This window comes from Contarinia nasturtii, unplaced genomic scaffold, assembly GCF_009176525.2.
Source record: "Contarinia nasturtii isolate CC-2019 unplaced genomic scaffold, AAFC_CNas_1.1 Cnas_scaffold_695, whole genome shotgun sequence".
Taxonomy (NCBI): domain Eukaryota; kingdom Metazoa; phylum Arthropoda; class Insecta; order Diptera; family Cecidomyiidae; genus Contarinia; species Contarinia nasturtii.
Window position 1 is genome coordinate 4,444,833 of NW_022198046.1, and position 19,887 is coordinate 4,464,719.

The 19,887-nt window shown below is 35.0% G+C and overlaps 6 protein-coding genes across 7 annotated transcripts; 3 read left to right on the forward strand and 3 right to left on the reverse strand.

Moving 5' to 3' along the window:
- Window positions 1-111: 111 nt before the first annotated feature.
- LOC116341103 lies at window positions 112-5,519 on the reverse strand. Its single transcript, XM_031767973.1, has 6 exons — window positions 4,565-5,519; window positions 2,614-4,463; window positions 2,415-2,551; window positions 2,210-2,349; window positions 1,770-2,060; window positions 112-1,590 (listed from the first exon to the last, which is right to left on the reverse strand). Exons 1-6 carry the CDS (start codon window positions 5,148-5,150, stop codon window positions 518-520), a joined length of 4,077 nt encoding a protein of 1,358 aa, XP_031623833.1. The 5' UTR covers window positions 5,151-5,519; the 3' UTR covers window positions 112-517.
- Window positions 5,520-6,621: 1,102 nt separating this feature from the next.
- Window positions 6,622-8,976, forward strand: LOC116341057 (UDP-glucuronosyltransferase 2C1-like). The gene is made up of 6 exons (XM_031767911.1): window positions 6,622-7,089; window positions 7,155-7,531; window positions 7,604-7,799; window positions 7,870-8,095; window positions 8,176-8,392; window positions 8,456-8,976. The coding sequence occupies exons 1-6, from the start codon at window positions 6,826-6,828 to the stop codon at window positions 8,757-8,759; spliced, it is 1,584 nt and encodes a 527-aa protein (XP_031623771.1). The 5' UTR covers window positions 6,622-6,825; the 3' UTR covers window positions 8,760-8,976.
- A 1,023-nt stretch (window positions 8,977-9,999) lies between these two features.
- Window positions 10,000-12,579, reverse strand: LOC116341058. The gene is made up of 3 exons (XM_031767912.1): window positions 11,331-12,579; window positions 11,048-11,201; window positions 10,000-10,968 (listed from the first exon to the last, which is right to left on the reverse strand). The coding sequence occupies exons 1-3, from the start codon at window positions 12,428-12,430 to the stop codon at window positions 10,648-10,650; spliced, it is 1,575 nt and encodes a 524-aa protein (XP_031623772.1). The 5' UTR covers window positions 12,431-12,579; the 3' UTR covers window positions 10,000-10,647.
- A 224-nt stretch (window positions 12,580-12,803) lies between these two features.
- Window positions 12,804-14,469, reverse strand: LOC116341099 (SET domain and MYND-type zinc finger protein 6-like). 2 transcript variants are annotated; one of them, XM_031767966.1, is made up of 2 exons: window positions 14,399-14,469; window positions 12,804-14,332 (listed from the first exon to the last, which is right to left on the reverse strand). In XM_031767966.1, exons 1-2 carry the CDS (start codon window positions 14,408-14,410, stop codon window positions 12,887-12,889), a joined length of 1,458 nt encoding a protein of 485 aa, XP_031623826.1. In that variant the 5' UTR covers window positions 14,411-14,469; the 3' UTR covers window positions 12,804-12,886. The 2 variants fall into 2 exon arrangements, with proteins under 2 accessions (XP_031623826.1, XP_031623827.1); XM_031767967.1 differs by having other exon boundaries at window positions 14,423-14,441.
- A 1,805-nt stretch (window positions 14,470-16,274) lies between these two features.
- LOC116341182 (mucin-2-like) lies at window positions 16,275-18,382 on the forward strand. The gene is made up of 5 exons (XM_031768103.1): window positions 16,275-16,393; window positions 16,467-16,660; window positions 16,873-17,421; window positions 17,523-18,208; window positions 18,268-18,382. The coding sequence occupies exons 1-4, from the start codon at window positions 16,338-16,340 to the stop codon at window positions 18,170-18,172; spliced, it is 1,449 nt and encodes a 482-aa protein (XP_031623963.1). The 5' UTR covers window positions 16,275-16,337; the 3' UTR covers window positions 18,173-18,208; window positions 18,268-18,382.
- Window positions 18,177-19,844, forward strand: LOC116340559 (von Willebrand factor-like). Its single transcript, XM_031767112.1, has 4 exons — window positions 18,177-18,186; window positions 18,268-18,714; window positions 18,799-19,455; window positions 19,516-19,844. The coding sequence occupies exons 1-4, from the start codon at window positions 18,177-18,179 to the stop codon at window positions 19,797-19,799; spliced, it is 1,398 nt and encodes a 465-aa protein (XP_031622972.1). The 3' UTR covers window positions 19,800-19,844.
- The last annotated feature ends 43 nt before the right edge of the window (window positions 19,845-19,887 follow it).

A 19,887-nucleotide genomic window follows, 5' to 3' on the forward strand; every position in this document is an offset into this window, starting at 1 on the left:
AGTTGGGCAGCATTTTGAAATTTTTCGATTGAATATGTACAAGGGGTTTTCAAAAAAAAAAAAAAAAAAAAAAAAATCTTCTGACTCGAATAATAAGGTTAAAATGATTCTTTTTTTAAATGAATACTCATTTATATGTATGTGTATGTATGTACCTTATGCAATATAATTCGCCGCATTAAAAATAAATTATTAATTAATGATCAGAAGCTACACAGCAGAGTGTAAAAATTGACAATGACATTGAATTTGAACAAATTAAATTTAAAATGCAATGCACCAATCATTCTGCTACGAACAAATGAACAAATAAAATGTGACTAATGCATAATACGTTATTCTCACATTTATGTACATTATTTCGTCTTCTTTTTTCCGTAAAAGAAAATTCCTTTTGCTATTCGCTTTTTGCTAATTTTCCAATGACTAAAACTGTGAAGCTGTGTAATTTCAAACAATATTTTCAAAATTCACTATTTTGTTAGCAATTTCATGCATTAAAGCGGTTTAATTCACACTAAAAATTCGATGAATTTCTCGGCGAATCCATGTTTGTCATACTGGCCATTATTGAGCCGAGTATATCGGTGCTTGAAGTGGATTTTTCGGTGTTATTCAATTTTCGAACTTTTGGTGCCGGAGATTGCGGTGATTGTTGCGTCGATGAATCTGGCATAATGTTACTTTTGTTAATTGACTTCGGTTCATTTTTTTCAATTGGCGGAGGCGGCGGTGGTGGCGGTATTTCAATTGGCATTTCTTTAGGAAGCGGTGGCAATATTGGTGGGAGCGGTGGAATTGAAGGTTGTTCTACAACGCATGAAATTATTTGAGGATTTTGAGCAATTGGTTCGGGAAATGTCATTGGTTCAGAAGGTTGTAAAGGTGCCGAAACAATTGGATGCGATGATGTGACTTGAATCGGTGATACCACCTCTTTTACTTCATTGATTTCGTGGGTCGACTCGCTCATTGGTTGTGATGTATTTGCTTGATCTTTCGGTTGTTCCACTTTTTTAATTTCAGTAGACTTATGCTTTTCGGACGATGATGATGAGGAATGATTTGATGATGATGATGATTTTCGGCTTTCGTCTCGTCGATGCTTTTCCGATGAGTGCGATTTCTTCGATGATGAATGAGATCGGTGCGAATCACTGCTGCTCGATGATTTATGCTTATCCCTCTCTTTTTTACTGTGACTGGATGATGATGACGAAGATGATGTTGAATGATTCTTTGTCGAACTATTCGAACTGCCCGAGCTCGAACTCTTTTTGTGTGACTTATGCTCGATGATCAATTTTCTCATATCAATTTTAGCCTCATCTGCTTTTATGCAGACTTCTTTGGGTGAATTTTGTTCATTAATCATTGGAGATTTGCACATATCCTTTTTATCTTTCTTCGGTTTACCGTCGTGCGTTCGTTTTACCGGTGTTTGGGCCTTTTTCTCAACTTCAGCGCTTATTGGATGCGGTAAAATCGTTTGTTTCTCCTTGTAATGCGGCGTCTCAGCAAGATTTGGATCATTATGCTCATTTATTACTTCTTGGCCTGGATAGTATTGGCGTAAACGAAGATGCCAAGCTGCAGAATGAAAACAAGCAAAAGAAAATATTAGAAGAATATAAAGATTTCAGTCCTGAGTTGATTTATGAACAATTATATGCGCTCTTTCAAACAAGACTAGTTAAATTTTCATTATATTTGTGTAATGGTTGTTATTACTTCAATGGATTGAATTAAAATACCCATAAAATACGTACCAATGCTGGTGACAGCAGTCACAGTTCGAAATTGATGAATAATGTTTCGCGGCAAGAAATAGATATCATTATCGTAGAGATTAATGCGAGCATATTTGATGCCTTCTCGTCTTAGTTGGTTCAGTTTCGCATCTTCAATCCATTGGACGCATTGACTTATTGGCGGCTCATGTAGATCTAATTGAAGTTTTTCGACCAAGTGTGGAAAGTCACCTGCATAAAAAGCAACTACATCTTTTGTGATTCGATTTTGCACCTCATTTTGACCACATTTGACAGCCTTCAATACTCCTGTAACATATAACAAAACAAGTAAATTATATTTATTATTATCTTTTTAAGATAATTGGAACATATACGAATATTTCAAAAGCAAATATTTAGTTTTTGTCTTAATTTTTTCGAAAGAATTTTTGGTTCCAAAGAACTTAAATACGTACCAACGGCAGCCGTTGTCATTCGTTCATGACCATGACCAACATGATCTGCATGCGCTTTTGTACGATCTTCGAACATTGTTTCTCTTGCCTCAGACAATCGGGGTAAGTACTGTAGATTACGCAGCTCATTTATCCGGGTTCTGTGTGAAATATACAATTTTATTTTAGTTTTTTGTCTAATATGCAAATAAATAAAGCGTATTACCGCTGTCGTTTCATCGGTGTCTTAGTAAGTTCAGCGGTGGGTACAAGTTGTTCGCCTGGTCGAACCCATAAAATTGGCCCGTCGTTTGATAATCGTGGATCCATTTGTACTATCGACTTTTCTCCCCATGGCATCGTCTAAAGAGCAATAGAAAATTTTTATTGCAAATGTCAAAACAATAAATTCAATAAAAGTATACCTTTTTAAGAAAAGCATTGTTTTCCAATCGACCCAAAAGATCTGGAAAATATCCGCCGACTTCTTCATGAACTTTTCCGACTAAACTAATTTGATGCAATGGCCCATATCGGAATGTGCCATGCGAATAGTGTTTTTCAACTTGTTCATAGTATTGAGCGAGTGTTGATGTTTCGATATCTGAATTTCGTCCCAATACACCGGCCTTAATTGTTAGCGTTGAATAATTGTCGGCCATGTGTTCTAGCAAATCAGGTATATAGTGAGCTGCATCGTGTACAATGCCCATAACATGATGGGCGAATCCATTTTCGTCTTCGCTGAACACAACACGAAAGAATTCTTCGGTTAGTTCTTCCATTTCAGTTTCGTTTAAATTATCCAATTCATTTTGATACATGTGTACAATTGATGCGCCGCCATTCGTATGCACTTCAACATGGAAAAAGCGTCCATATTTCAAATCACTATAGAGACTATCGGTCATGTTGCAGGCAAGGGTTTTTGTGCATTTGAGTGGCGTTGATGCTGGTGTTATATGCTTGAAAGGTTCACCATATTTACAGCATTGAACACCAACGCTAGTTCGTTTAATTTTCGATCGTCGATAACATCGCGAACAATCTCGACTGCCGCTGCTGCCACTTCGATGCGATGATGATTTTGATGACGATTTTGACGACGACGATGATGAATGATGACGATGTTCGGATGAGCCATTGTCTCGATTTGATGGTTTGCTCTCTTTTTTCTCGCTACTACTTTCACGCGATTTAAATTCCGTTTTAATTTTCACACTTGGAACATTCTCTTCTTTCGGTTTTTTTATTGTGTCCATTTTTTGCATTGAATTCTCTTTATCGTCCGATATGTGAATATTCGTAATTGATTTTTTCGGATGCTTTTCATCCGAGATCTTTTTATCACTTGGCTCCATTTTGATGGTTGCCTCCAATTGTTCAACTCTTATTTGTCCTTCAATCGCCTTCGATTCATTGACATTTACGGTTTCCGTGTTAACAGAATTTCGCACGGTATTCGGCTCGGTGTCATAGTTTAAAACGCGCGTTACATCATCGCGTGTCTTTTCCACTTTGATCACTTTGGTCGGTGGCGGCAAATAATCTTTTTTTATTACAATTCCAGCAACTTCGGTTGGTTTTCGCTCAGCAAATGTAACATTCGATGGTACAAACACTTTACGTTCTGATTTCGGTTTGGCAGTGGGTGTTGGTGTTGTTGTTATTGTTGTGGTCGTAGTTGGACTCATTTTATTGCCATTCGATTCGATGTCTGTAGTTGTTGTGTCGGGTACATTGTTCAATTCTTCCGAATTTCTGACGGTTCGACTATTTTGTGCATCACTATTATTGATAATTTGCTGGGATTTTGTGTTCGTTTCTTTGCCGTTAAAATTCCCATTGGATTGGCTAGAATCGGTACGAGAGGCACTTTCGTTTGATGAATGATTTCCGTTCAATTCAATTTGATTTGTTGATGAAGTGGGCTTCACCGAACTTGAAGTACTAGACGATTTACATTTTTCACTTTTATCGATTTTATTTGTTTTTTCGTGTGAATTTTGATTGGCGCTTAAGTGGCCGATTCCAAGATCGGATGTTTGATGACTCGCTAATTTGCTGTCTGATGCTGAAATTCCCGATTTACTATCAGACGATGATGCTGGTGCCGCGGACGACAGTAACGACGATGACGACGACGAAGTCGATTTTGATGACGAATGGCTTTTATGCCGATGCGACTTGTCTCTGTCCCTGTCCTTATCTCTGTCTCTATCTCTTTCACGATCCTTTTTCTTCTTTTTCTGACTACTTCGAACACCCGATATATCTGTAATTGTAATTTTTAATGAGTCATTTGGTTATTGAATGGATTTAAAACGAATGCATTTATTCGTAAAAGGAAAAGGAAATTAAAAACGGAATACAAACCATGTTCGGTTGTTTTTGATTTTGTTTTCGACGAGTCGGTGATATGCAAATGGCGCTTAGATTCACCGTCCATTAATTTTCTATTTTGACTGGACAATGCACTGGCTGTAACAGCTACGTGACTTTGTTCGCTGTTTATGTGTTTTTCATTTGCCATTGATTTTGGCAACGTTGGTGTTGATTTTACATCGATTACGTCACTATTGTTTACAATATTATTCATGCTATCACTATTCAATTTCACATTAAACGAATCATTTGTGGTTTCTTGTGTTGAGCTAACAATATTTTCAGCCTCAAAATTGCCATGATTTGAGTTTGAATTGCAATCGGTTTGTCCAGATGATGTGTCTGAATGTGTATCCGTGCTGGTTGACGATTGTAATTGAACATGATTTTCTATTATCACATTATCCATGGTCGATGTACGATCAGCCATAATTAATTCACTTGAATTTTGCACATTGATTACGTTATTTATCGCATTTATGCGTGAAAATTGTAATTTTTCTTTGCCACAATCAGTTGTCTCTGCATCACTGCTGTCAACTTTACTTGAAATACTACGTTCTTCAAATGACGCCATTGTTTAGGTCACGACGAACATATACTCACATTCGCTTACACGATTCATATGTACAATATCGATACAATTCGGGCTGATGGCATATGTGCATGTATGCGTACGTACTGAACACCACTAGTTGTCTCTTTTACACGTTACCTGATAGATTTTGATGCTGTTCGTTGTGCACGTAGACCACAAAACTAATTTTATTTTCCTATTGCTGCTTTTTTCTATTCGCTTTCATTCAACACACCAAAAAAAAATTATGTGTTTGATTCACAAAATTTGCGAATAATGATGAATTGATTTTTATTCTTGTAACATATGTGGAAATAGTTTTTCGTCGGTCGATACAAATAAAATATTTTCAAATTATATCAATTTGTATGGAATTTTTTTTAAATCAGTTTAGAAAAATTCAAATGAAATGTATTGTTTTGTTCACATTATGAAGGAGGATATAGTGCGCCGAACATTTGGTTATACTACTAAATGCGAATTATTATTTTTTTTGCAATGACTTTCTCTCGCTCACACACCGAAGACAAAGGCACACTCATACTATCGCATTTTCGCAGTGTCCAAGGCTCAAACATGTGAATGGCAAATCGAAATTATTCAGTGAATCATTTTCGAAAATGGCGTCAGTTTCCCATGCAGTATCGAATACACATGCATGCTTTCTTAGTGGAGAAAAGCACGTGGTCATTTCATTCAGTGGAGACGCCATTCAATTCGCTCAATGCAAAAGAACAAGCTCCTTAGTTGCATTGTAAAGATTTTTTCTTGATTGTTCTATATTTGTCGATTTCACTCTCGACATCCAATTTTAGCCGCTTTATAAACTCATTAGCACATATATTCCGTTGACTTTTTTCGTTCTTACCGAAAATCTTAGTGTCGAAAATCAACCAATTTTCACATAGTCGTCACACCGAGTTCAAATACCATCATTGTTTTTTATTCGTTGATTTTTACTTTCATTGAGATAACTCTTGGTCTATTTACAATTTTTCGTGATATATTCAAAATTCTCAGAAGAGTGACTCTCTCTTTTTCAACAAGTTTTTCGAAAAGGATTTTTGAAATTCCCAATTTTATCGCGTTATCATTATGAATCAACTCTTTTACAATAATAAAATGTTATCAACATAAATCAAATAAGATTTAAAAAAAAGACAACACGATATTGATTTGTTGAATAAATTTTCACAATAATATATGATTAAATAATCAAAACAACGCAAATTGTGTGGAATGTGATGTGTGAGAGATACAACCTTGAGAACTATCTACTATTTCAATGTTTGTGATAATTCAATTTGCACTGTTCCAAGATGAGTGTTGACTGCACTTTCATATAATAATCACAGTGCTCTCCTATTTTGTTGCAACACTTTGATGTGTGTAAATAAACAAAATGTGATGATTGTTGACGTCACTCAATTTATTCCAATTGAATTATATTGCATATGAAATGATAAGAATATTTCGATTGTCATCGTTTACTTTGGCAAACGGTTGCTAGTAGTAGCTTGAATGCAATTGTTAACAGATCGCAGAGCAATTTCAAAAATATTATTATTGTCATTGTAAAATCGGTTTTAATTCGTTTACCTAATTGTTTAAGAGCAAAACACAGCTGTTTTGTGTGATACATTTAAAAATAGGAAAAAGTGAAATACACCAAAAAATGAATGTAGCATTCAGAATTTTAATAACAATAGGTTTAATCAATTCATCGTTTGTGAGTTGTGAACGAATATTAGTGCTGTTCTATCATCCTGGTCCGAGTCATTTTTATTCACTTTATCCTCTATTCAATGAGCTCGCTATACGCGGTCACAATGTGACCGTTTTGACTTACACCCATGTCAAAGATGCACACCAAAACTATAACGAATTACTGTTAACTGAAATGCCCGTTATCAATGGTTCCATCACATACGATACAATGGTAATTGAAAATATGTGCATGCACGAATAAAAATAAAAATACTTATTTGCGTTTCATTGATATAGTTGCCATTGGATCGTAGTTTATTTACGATGCATGCTGAAATGAAGGAGTTATATAATTTGGCTGAGATTGAACGAGAATTGGCATTAAAATCACCACGAATCGATCAAATTTTGGCAATGCATCGAAATCAACCATTTGACATTGTTTTAGTTGAACAATTTATTTCGGATGTTTTTTTGGGTCTTATTTACAAATTAAATGTGCCATTCATTGGATTTTCTACGTGTGCTCTGCCATCGTATTACTATGATCAAATTAATTTACCGCATTTTCCAGCATTCATACCATTTGCATTTTCCGGTTTTTCATGGGATATGAATTTTTACGATCGAACCATCAATTGGTTGATCGTTAAATCAACGAAATTGATTTACAAGTACAATTTCTTTCGGATATTTTAGATTGCATTCCAATACATGACGTTTTATCACTTTTTCCATCTCAATAGATTTATTCAGATGCGTGACAACGAAGAGATTCACAAACGTTTTGGCAATGATATTCCGGATGTAGCTGAGATTGGTAAAAGAATCAGTTTGACATTTGTAAATCAGCACTATTCATATGCCGGTCCAAAGGCGTATTCGAATCAATTGATTGAGATTGGTGGTTTGCACATAAAACCATCGAAACCAATACCACAGGTCAGTTGGCGTCGATAAAATATTTTGAATTATTATACAATAACATTGAATGGTCAATTTTTATGTGTAGCATTTGAAAGAAGTATTGGACAATGCAGAAAATGGTGTTCTTCTTGTCAGTTGGGGTGGAAATGTTCGAAGTTCATCAATCCCAGAGCATATTCAACACGAATTTGTGAAAGGTTTTGCAAAACTATCAATGCAAGTTATTTGGAAGTGGGAAAATGCATCGATGCAAGATATGGTTTCGAAGAATGTTTACGTAACGCCATGGCTACCACAACAAGATATTTTATGTAATTTAGTATTGACGAATACGAACATTCCAGTTACAATATCAAAGTTTTAATTTTACTCCAAACTGATGCTACCGTAGGTCATCCAAATGTACGTGTATTTTGGTCACATGGAGGTAATTTGGGAACAATAGAAACAGTTCATTGTGGTAAACCAGCCATTGTAACACCGTTTTATGGTGACCAATACTTGAATGCGGCGGCACTCAACCAACGTGGCATGGGATTCAAGATAGACTTGTTGAAAATCACCGCCGATAATATTTATAACATCGTTCAAAAAGCATTAGATCCAAAGTAAATGAACAATTACAAAATACTGTGGAAATACCTTGAATATTGATTCATATTTTATTGTAGAGTTGTTGAAGCGGCACAGAAAGTCTCGTACGAACACAGAAATCGATTGCGATCGCCACTCGAAACAGCCGTCTGGTGGGTTGAACACACCATTGCAACAAGTGGCTTTGAACTTGGCAGGGCAAACACAACTGATATGTATTGGTTCACGTATCACTCAATTGATGTTATAATATTCATTTTGATATCATTCATATCAATTATTGTTATATTTAAATTTCTACTCACGCAAAGTTTGAACATTTTAATGTATTGCTGCAGTCGCACGAAAAACGTTTCCAATCAAACCAAAAAACAAAACTAAATTTAACCTAATGTTGAAATGGAATGACGTGAAGCATGCAATAATTGAACGACAACAAGGGAAAAATATAAGTTAATTTTTACTTCGCTTCAAAACTCATTATGATAACGAAAATTCAGTTATATTTTATTTAAAATATTGTTCTCTTGTTTTATGCCGCCCCAGTACCAAAATACTGTATTATAAATATATAATAAAAATATTTAATCTTTTTGAATAATTTGAAATTCAATTGTAAAGAAAATATTTGATTTTTGTACGTATAGGAAAGTTTGATCCTTATTTGAGAATTTCTAACTTGTAAATTATGAATTTGTTGTTATTCCTTTTAGGTTTTTTTATGATTTTCCCCTTGTGGGCCTGTCCAAAAACGAAATATGTTAACGGTGAAAATAAATATTTCGCCAATAAAATATAAATAGTATTCAGAACAAAATCTAGCCATTTGGCAAATGGCCTAAGGCGTGTTCCATTCAACACGCGCGATGCGTTTAGCATTCAAATGATTTCTGGGGAAAAAATGTATGCCAAAAGAACCGAGGATAAAAACAACAGGCAGAAAAGTGTATATGTTAATAAATGACCTAAACACATTGAACTTGACTCCATTTACGAATCATCAGCACATATCTTTAGGCTCTTTTTATTGATGATTTTTTTTGTGAAAAACATATCTTCATTTCTTATTATTCGGTACGCATTTCACATTCTTTTCGGCCTTTCTACGGAGTCTTCTTTTCTTTTTGAAGCGGAACCACATCAAAATGACGATGGACAAGGCAAAATGATTTATAAACATATTGGAAATCTTTGGTCATCGCTTCACTTTGTTGTTCGGCGAATTTATAAGGAATATCCATTTGTAGTGATGGACCCAATCATCATGTATACACCATGAATTATGAATGTGCTTCGATATGACCCAATAAAGAAAAACTACATGACGATTGAAATGTGAAGAGAATAGTGAGAATTTTCATTTGAACGAATAGACGAAAATTCAAATAGAATTGTTGATTCGATGAATTGGTTTTTCTTAACTCTATAAACATTTAATAATCGATTAAAATAAAGCAAATCAGTCCATCGATTTAAACATTATGAGCCGAGCATACTAGCGAACATATGAAGTTTACAAAAATGTAAATATCATTTAAAGAAAAAAAACGTTGCCGTTCTATTTATTCATTTTCATCTGTGTTATCTTCAAATAAATTATTGTTAATTCACACCTTAAGTTTTCATGTAAAACAAATTGATAGCCCATTAGCATTATGATGTATTAAATATTAATATATTTATGTAATTTTCACATGCATTCAGTAAAATTTAATGATTTACAAACTAGATAAATCGTCTTTCTCTTTGATAATAATGATCTAGTCACTTTGTAGATTTTTTCTGCTAAATTTATCGAACAATGTTCCAAGTGACTTTACTATCTACTGTGATGTATCATTTCTGGTCAAAATGTGCCTTAATGGATATTTTTTTTTTCAAAATCAGTCTAAAAATCCAAAGATTCATTTCTCTCATATGCGACTTGAGAAATAGTTTCATCATTATTTTCTTAAACAGTTTTGTTCGTAAATTATACTTAAACCTAAGTACTTGAACTATACTTAATATGGTAATTCTAACAACTTTCAGTTCTCTTATTTTTTATAAGATAAATGTTCATAAATTCACGAATAATAGATCCGGTCATGCGTTTTTAACTTTGGACCTTTTTTTAGTTGATATTATTTTTTAAAATGTTGGTTCTAAAAACCAATAGAATTCTATTGTCAATGATGCTATCGATAAACTATGAATGAAGGGTGAAGAAAAATATTGACAGGTATGAGCTCTGCTCATTATAAAAAAAAATGATTTCATGCATGCAACTTCAATGTAATGTGAAGCAGTGCCGAACGAAATTTATTTCGGGTGTTAAAACCAAATGGCCAAATCGCTGCAAAATTTGAACACATTCTCTCTTGAGTTTCGGCCGAATTCCAAAATCGCAATTGCTTTCTCTGCAGTAGCTTTTCTGGCAATTTTCCATGATATATTTGAATGATGGATCGACGATTATTTTCTTGTTGTCATCATTTGATCGTAGACTTGGCCTGCGTGGAGCTTCACACCTTACACACTTACAATCAAATCCCCACATTTTCAGCGCCTTACGACGAGAATCTTTTGATTTTTTGCATTCATTGCCCAGCTGGTAAAGTGAGAGGAGTAAACATAAAGGCGACACTTTGAGTATTTAAATCAGACATTGAAAATGGCGTGCTACTCACGTAATTAATAAAAATTTGTTCTCCTTCTTGAATTGATTTCACGGTGACGCAGTGGCCGATTTCATTGGATGTCGAAAAGTTGAATACATTTGGTACGCATGAGTGATTAATCAGCGACATGACATCATAGATATAGTCAGTCCAAATCCAGTCTCTGAAAAATGTTTTTTCGGTAGATTGTTTAAGGTTGCATCTCATTTCTACTTTCTTTTGACATGAACTCCGGAAAAAATATGCATCGGCCGGAATAAAGAAAAAAAACTTAACGATGTATGAAAAGTACCTGTTGAATCGTTCATGGTGAAATGAATTCTTCGGAATGATGGAGTGATGATGCAACGTAAGATGCATTAAAAATGTTTGCATTTCCTTCGAATTAAATAGTCGATTTACTTTTGGTAGCGCCATGAGTGTCGTGTACGCTTGATAGGATGAATAAATGCGTTCAAACTCAAATGATTGGGTTAATTTCAAAAACAATCCGTAACGTGACATTGGATCTTTGGCCATTTTCGGCACATGATTTTCCTTTAGAACCTTCTCGATATATTTTTTAAGCTCTTTTATCGAAGGGAACATGTCAATTGCCATCAGAATGGTCTCAATTGACAGCTTCAAGGTGGTATCACCGATCACATGAAAAATTGTACAACACTCCAATTGATGGATACTTTTTTGTCCACAGCAAAACATTGTATGTGTGCAGTTTGGACAGGGAACCAAATTTTGTTCGGTTCGATTGCAATTACGGCAATACAGTTGACTGGCCGTTGTCGTAGCCGATGCGAAGACATCGTTCACAAGAATCACTTTTCCAGCATCAATGTTACATTTGGCGACGATGTGACGACCAAACTCATTGTTATTGCGTATTTCCAGTACGTTTGCCATGCCAGAAAAATTACAGTCCGATGGATAGTCCAACTTTGGCGTACCGTTTACAATCTGAAGACCTAACATAAGTTGCTTCTCGCATTCGATTCGTTGGGAATTTAATCGTCTCGACACACGTTTTGAATGTTGAAATCTCGATGCAAGCCTAATGTCAGTCAATGCTTCGCGATACAATTTCATTTTGATGAAGCATTTTGAACGATTTCCATATGCCAAGCTCTCGTTCACCGAACCAGGTATCGCAAAGCATAAACTTTGATTGTAACTCATTAAAGCACCACTAAAATTGCCGACCACATATTTTCGATATCCAATATCAAAATAATCCAATGACGTTTGATTGTTTTTACGAAATTGTTCACAGTCACTTAACCATTGGATGTTTTCCGTCAGCAAATTGTCCCATATGCCAAACATACTGGCATCACGTACTTTCGCAAAAAAATCAATGTAATCGCCGTTTGCTTCTTTCTTCCACAAATATTCCATCTTGTCGTCACTATTTTTTTATTTTTATCAAAATTTCATGGAATAAGAATGTTCTACATGTCGATTGTACGTATAAATACGGTATTGTCTTGCGGCGACTGACACCATTCAACTTCAAATACAAAACGTCAAAGTTTTGGCGCGACATTACCAATACATTCATGACATTTCATGATTTTAAATAATTAAAATGACACAAAGAACGGCTTTGTTGTGTGCGTAATGCTTGCACCACAGATATGAATGACTACTGAAAGCATCGCATTGAAAGATTCTCAAACAAAATCAAATACATTTTATTTCAATTGAAATGATCGCAAACCCATTTTTGTTTACAATACTGCTGAATTGCATTTACATTTATTTTGTTGTATCTTGATTAAATTGTTATTATTAAGACGTTATCATATTTCAAATGAATGAATATTGAAAAAAGAAATTGTACCACATTTATTTTTAAAAATCATGGGTTAAAACATTCATGACATTACGGCACCTATTGGCTAATTCTTGACCTATTGATATTTTGCATAATTTACACTTGCACTCAAATCCCCAACTTTTCATAATCATCTTTTGGCGTTGCGCAGTGGTGAGGTTGGCATTGATGTAACTGATGAAAAATTGACGATGTCTGTACGTCTTTTTCTGTGTGATAAAAAATCTCTGGTTCGCAATGTAGAGGTGAGAGAGGTTTGGATCACAAGAATGATTGAATAAGGATTGAATGATGCCCAAAGAGAGATTATTCAGAGTGCTGAAGTAATTTATGTTGATAACAAGACAATGATAACTAATTAAATGCATTAGAAACCGTTTTTTATCTACCGAATCAAAGGCTGCCTGAATTTTCGGTAACATCGTCAGTAGGGAAAAAATGATATAGACAAGCTCAAGCGCATTAAAATTCTTACCGAATTTGAATTGAATTGGTGCGTTCGATTCCAGTTTAAAAAAGAACTCATATTTTGTCACCGCATCATGCGTTGATTTTGGCATTTTTTTTGGTTTTTTTAGTTTTTCGTTCCACATATCAGCAACAAATTTCATGAGTTCATTCACATTTGTCTCTTTCTCGACTGTGAATGTGTCGATAGCCAATAGAATCGAATGAATGACGATTTTGAGTTCATGGTCAATGTTTGTGATGAAGGTGTTGCATTCCCATTTGTGTATTTGGCTTTTTTTCACACAATCATCATCGCAAAACATTGCATCTGCACATCCTTTGCACGCAATAAAATTCCTTTCTTCGGCGAAGCAAGTTGTGCACGAGCGTGGCTTTGCAGCGTCAAATGTTTTTAAGTAGTCCTGTTCAATCATAATGACTTTATTTGCGGGAAGTTTATACTTAGAAATCACATGCCGTCCAAATTTTGAGTCGTATTTGATTTTTACCACATCGGCCAAACACGGTATTTTCTCATTGGGTATGTAACTCAGAGTGGGCAATGTTTCCGGTTTTTGTTCACCGTATTCCATCGGTGAAGCCTCTATAATATCCCTTTCAAGCTGTTCAAGTTTTGGCAGCAAATTTTCGGGAAACTGTGTGGTTTTTGCAAACTCAATGTCCCGTAACGCTGTCTTGAACATATTCAAACGATAAAAACATGATGCTCTATTTGCATACGCCATGCCGACATGCCTAGAATTTTCTTCGGCGAATCGTAAACTTTCGTTATAGTAATCTAGTGCAGAGTCTGGCATAACGATGTCGTTTCCAAGCCTTCGTTGTTGTACGGAATCATCGTTATGTTTGTCAAATTGGTTCGCATAGTACGATTCAACGTGAAAATTAAGTTGAGCTCTTCTATCGTCGCTTAATTCCAAATCAAACAGATCAACATATTGTTTACCCTCCTTTTTCCATACATGTTGTCGTAGAAAATCTTCCATTGGTTCCTTTGAGAAATTTATTTTATTAGAAAAAATTCTTTGAGTAAGACAAATAAATTCGTTTGGACAAACCGTTTTGCGCATGCCACTTGTTACCTATTTCGTTTGAGTTCATTTAATACGTCATACAGTTTGTTATGAAGGTTATGTTCGCAATTAAATTGCAGTGTGCTAAATATTGTTCTAAATTATTTGGATGGAGTGTCGTATTCGAATTTGCCTTTATTTTTTGCCAAATTGAATAGCCTCGTCTCATTTTCCATTATAAAGACAGTATTCTGATTTTTTTTTGTTTTCTTTTGGCGATACGTTCAATTATATCATAATGAAATATGATTCTTTATTGAAAACGTCTTTTTACATTTTATTTAAATAACATTCAAATATAGAAATAAAGATATGTTTCCGTCACTTGTCAACAGATACAATATTAGCTCAAATTCTAAAAAAAGAAAACAGATTTATATCAGAATATTTGTTTAACTAAAATAAAAATACGATTTGATTAGAGAACTCATTTTTGTTTTCATTTATCACGAGTTTTTCTCTCACAATAAAGATATCAGTTTTAAAAATAAGTTGAAGTGACATTTTATAATAGTAATTATGCGACCGGATTGTTTCTAGGAAATTCATACAATTTTAATTACTGATAAATGCGCATACGGATAATTTTAGCAAATCGCAGAAAACCAAATATTATAAAAATATTATGTTTGCTCAAGTATTCGCTGAAGTACGCATGTTGATTTAGGATTAGTAATAATCAAATATTATAACAGCGCTACAAGATAATCAAAGGTTGCCATAAAAACTGTTACTATTTTATTTGCTACCAAATAGCTGTTTTTATAAATAGAAACCGATTATTGAAGCCATGTATCTTTCGTGCCAGATCTTTTCCATTTTATAACCTTTTGAGGAGATTAACATTTCATTCTCGCTATTTATATCATTATGAACATATTATAAAGTATCAAAAAAAAACTTTATTAGTTCTAATTATACCACTATTTCGGCGAAAAAATTGAAAGGAATGAGGAAGTAAAAAATGCTCATACTTGGAATTTAAAAAATCTGTAATAATATGAGTAAACCAAAACACGTACCAAACTTCCAGAAAATCGTACAAAATTTTCCGAAAACCTTACTAAAAGCTTTAACTTTTAAATATATATTTTATTTTGATACTGTTAGGTAGGGTATTATTCGATGGAAAATAAATTTTAAATAATGGGACAATTAAATAAGTGATCGCAAATATTCCTTCTGCAATCGTCAATTTTCCTGCATTGCAATAAAAAGATGTGTGTAATAACATATGATTAATTTCAAAAACCTCGAACGAAAGTTATTTTATACAAAACTAAGGAAAATGAATCAATAATTGCACAAGACGGATATTCAAAGGTGTTCACGAGGGTTCATAGGGTTCGGACTACTTTTTCGATTTGCTAGGGTTTAAAATGTAAAAAAATGAAAAACTCACGTCATACGCAATTTTTGGTCTCAGAGAGAATTAAAGTGAGATAACACTACTTAGCGACACGCATAATCGTCTTAAGTTACACACGGAAAAGCAATAAAAAATTTCTCATTATTCAATGTCAACTTTGAAATTTACTTCATTTTAAATTAGGTCATTTTCTCAATAGATCGCTAATCACTTCATAGCTTATAGCTTATGGTGGTTATCACCTAGGCAACCAAATGAATCGTTTGCCTATACCCAAAGCTTAATTCATCATGGCAGGAAAAGTGCCGTATGTTTTATGACCCACACATATAGCATGAAGTCAAAATTAGATAAACAATGAATTGCGTATAGTTGTAAAAATAGATAAAAATGCGCTATCAATAAATCTTCGTTCTATAATCTCCAGTTATTTTTACTATAAAAGTGGTCCGATTTGATGGAAATGTTACCAGTTCTCCTGATTGCATCAAATAGTCAAGAAACATCAGAGAAGAAATTATCTTTGTGAAAATTGCTAACATTTAAATTACAAAAATGTTGAAGATCTTGATTGGTTTGATTTTGTTTGTTCACTTGGGCTCAGCACAAAGGTGAATACTTTTACTTATTTTTTTTTCGATTTTTTTCATTAACGTTTTTATTTCAACTCTTTTCTGAACATAGAAGCACAGCTCCTAGAAGTACGTGTTCACGTTGGCCGAATATAAGACATACCACCTTCGATTGCAGTGGATCGCACTGTACTGTAAATTGTACAACAGGCTACGAATTTGAAGATTCAAATGGACAAACATCATCTGAGTTCAACTGTATTAATGGCAAATGGATTTCGGAAAGCGGTGTTAGCAAATGTGAAGGTAAGAAAAGTTCTTTTAAAATTTTACTAGTACAGAGGGAGGCAAAAAAATAGATTAAATATCAAAATGCTTTTGCTTATGTCAAAGAGATCTGGTCGCTTCAATTTCAATTTGCTTAAAGGTCTTTGATTTGAATGGCTATTATCATTGTCTATCATTTGCTGTGGCTTTACAAACAACTAATAATTACATATAAATTGAAAAATTCACAGCAATTTGTGATCCAGCTTGTGTAAATGGTTACTGCTTATCACCGGGCAGTTGTGTATGCTTGGAAGGTTACACCGGAGCTCAATGCGAAAGCGCAATAAGCGATTGTGATAATGTCTACCCAGGTTACACGAACGCTGATGTTTCTAGCGACGGCACTTTTACATCTTTCACATGTTACGATGGCTACACATTGCAAGATGGAAATACCACACTGGATATGAAATGTGAAAATAGTCAATGGATATCCATTGATCCGAACCAAAACTTCGCTGCCAATTGTTATCCAATGTGCGAATACAAAGGCATAAAGTATACAACTGGACAGAAGTTTAAGGTAGAGTGTGATAATGAATGCACATGTGGAACAGACGGTGATCTTAGTTGCACAAGTAAAGCTTGCATTGGCCAATGCTCGGGAGATCCTCATTGCAAAACATTTGATGGTCTTTCCTATGCTTATATGGGCCAGTGCTCTTACCATTTGTTCAAAGTAGATGATATCGTTGGACAAGAGATCGATATAATTTCACACCATACATCTTGCGTTTGTAAGTATTTCTCCTTTCATTTCTCTGTTAATGTTTATTTTCAAAAATTTCTATCTTGAATCATTTTCTAAACAAATTCTGGATTTTTCACGTCAAAATAGATTTCGCAGATCCAAGTGTACCAAATGCATCGTGTTTGGCAGGGCTTACACTTAATGCAAAATACTTCGGTCGATCAACATCAATTGTTTTCAAAAATGATTCGCAATCCAGCGTTGAAGTTAATGGAGTCGATAGAACATCAAATCTTCCAATCGCTGTTTTGGGTGGCAAAATTTACATTCGTAAAGAAGACTCAAACGTCTTATCAGCTACATTCTCAGATGGTTTGAAAGTAACATGGGTATCCAAAGGATATTATGAAAGTTCAATAACTGTCAAAGCACCTATTTCTTATGTCGGCCGAACGAGAGGACTGCTTGGAACCACCGATGGAGACCAGACAAATGACTTGATTACAGCTGAAGGTATAGTCCAAAACAATGCCGCTATTTTTGGAACCTCATGGCGTGTTACAGAAATATGCGATAATTCAACGTTTGTTGGTGATGCACCTGATACGTGTGCGATGTATCCAGAACGCAAAGCGAAAGCAGTAGAAGCGTGTTCTTATTTGAAGAGCGAAATATTCGCTGAATGTCCCGTTGATGCGACAGGGAATTACGAGAGTTGTTTAATTGACTTGTGCGCAGCACAGAATGAAGAGGCATTCAATGGATTTAGAGATATTGCTTATACGACACTTACGTAAGGGAATGCAGCAATGCTAATGGCCAAACCTATATAAGTAAGTTTTACTTTTTAACATCAAATGTAATCAAAACATTAAAAAATAAATATTTCTAGATGCAACGTGCCCAGCTGGTCAAGTATACGCTGATTGTTCCAAATGGTCTTACCGTAGCTGTGGTGATGTTTTTTCGTCGTATGCGCAAAATTTCATTACATCTTGCGATGCCAGTTGCCGTTGTCCAGAAGGTCAAGCTTTCGACGCTAACAACAATTGTATTTCAGTCACAGAATGCAAAACTAATGCATGTATTTACAACGGTGTACAATACGCTGCCGGAAGTAAAATTGAAAAAGATTGCAACACATGTACATGTGATAATGGTCAATTTGCATGCAGCAACAAGCAATGCCCTGGAGAATGTAAAGTTTGGGGCGACCTTCACTATAAAACATTTGATGGAACGTTTTATAACCACTTGGGCAAAGAATCGTACCATATGTTGAAAGTGAATGATTCCCTTCAAGACGTTGATGTTATTACTCACCACGGACCTTGCTTGTGTAAGTACCTTATCATTTTAATTGCACTAATCTTTGGTCCGGACTAACTTTAATTACATTCTTTTTGCATATTATTAACTGCAGGGGAGGGTGCTGAAGACTCAATATCGTGCGTGGCAAGAGCAACACTTAACGCAAAATACTCTGGACAATCGGTATCAATTGATTTCAACACTGATTCGCAAGCCAGTATTGTGGTTAATGGCGTCGATAGAGCGTCGAATCTTCCGCTCACACTTTTGAATGGCCATCTTCGTCTTCGCAGAGAGGACACAAACGTCGTATCGGCTACATTCTCAGATAGGTTGAAAGTAACATGTAAATCATGGAAAGCCAATTTACTTTGGGTAACAATCAATGCACCTGTTTCTTATGTCCGCCGAACCAGTGGAATGTGCGGACTTTACGATGGAGACCAAACAAATGACTTGCAAACACCAGAAGGTTTAACTCAAAATGCTACTAACGTTGGAAACTCATGGTGCGTTAAAGAAGTGTGCAGTACATCACAATGGTCTGGTTCTCCAGTCGATACTTGCGCAGAACATCCAGAACGCAAGCAGAAGGCACTTGTAGCTTGTTCTTATTTGAAGAACGAAAGCTTCTCTGGCTGCACCGCTAATATTTCGGCTTATTATGATGCTTGTATGTTAGACTTGTATTCAGTTAGTAATGATGCACAATTCGAAATCATAAAGAATTCAGCATACGCCGCATATGCAAGTGAATGCACATTTTCAAGTAAAATTTACATTTTATTTAACATTGTGACCAACATTAATATAAATTCAAATTGATTAGTTTCAGATGTAAGGTGTCCAGCTGGTCAAGTGTATGCCGATTGCTCCAAATGGTCTTATCGCAGCTGTGGTGATGTACTTTCATTAGATGCCCAAAACTTCAGCACATCTTGCGCTGCCAGTTGCCGGTGCCCAGAAGGTCAAGCCTTTAACGCTTACAATCAATGTGTCGCAACCAAAGACTGCGGAAATAAAACACAAATGACAGTTCCTGTTCAATGTCAAGGCGGTGAACAAACATTCACCCAAGTCATACTTCCAAACACATGCCGCATTGTCCAGTAATGTGTGTCTACAACCAAACCAAAATCAAGCACGATATTAAATGAGCAAACAACAAGCCATATTATTTATGTAAAAAATTAATAATAAA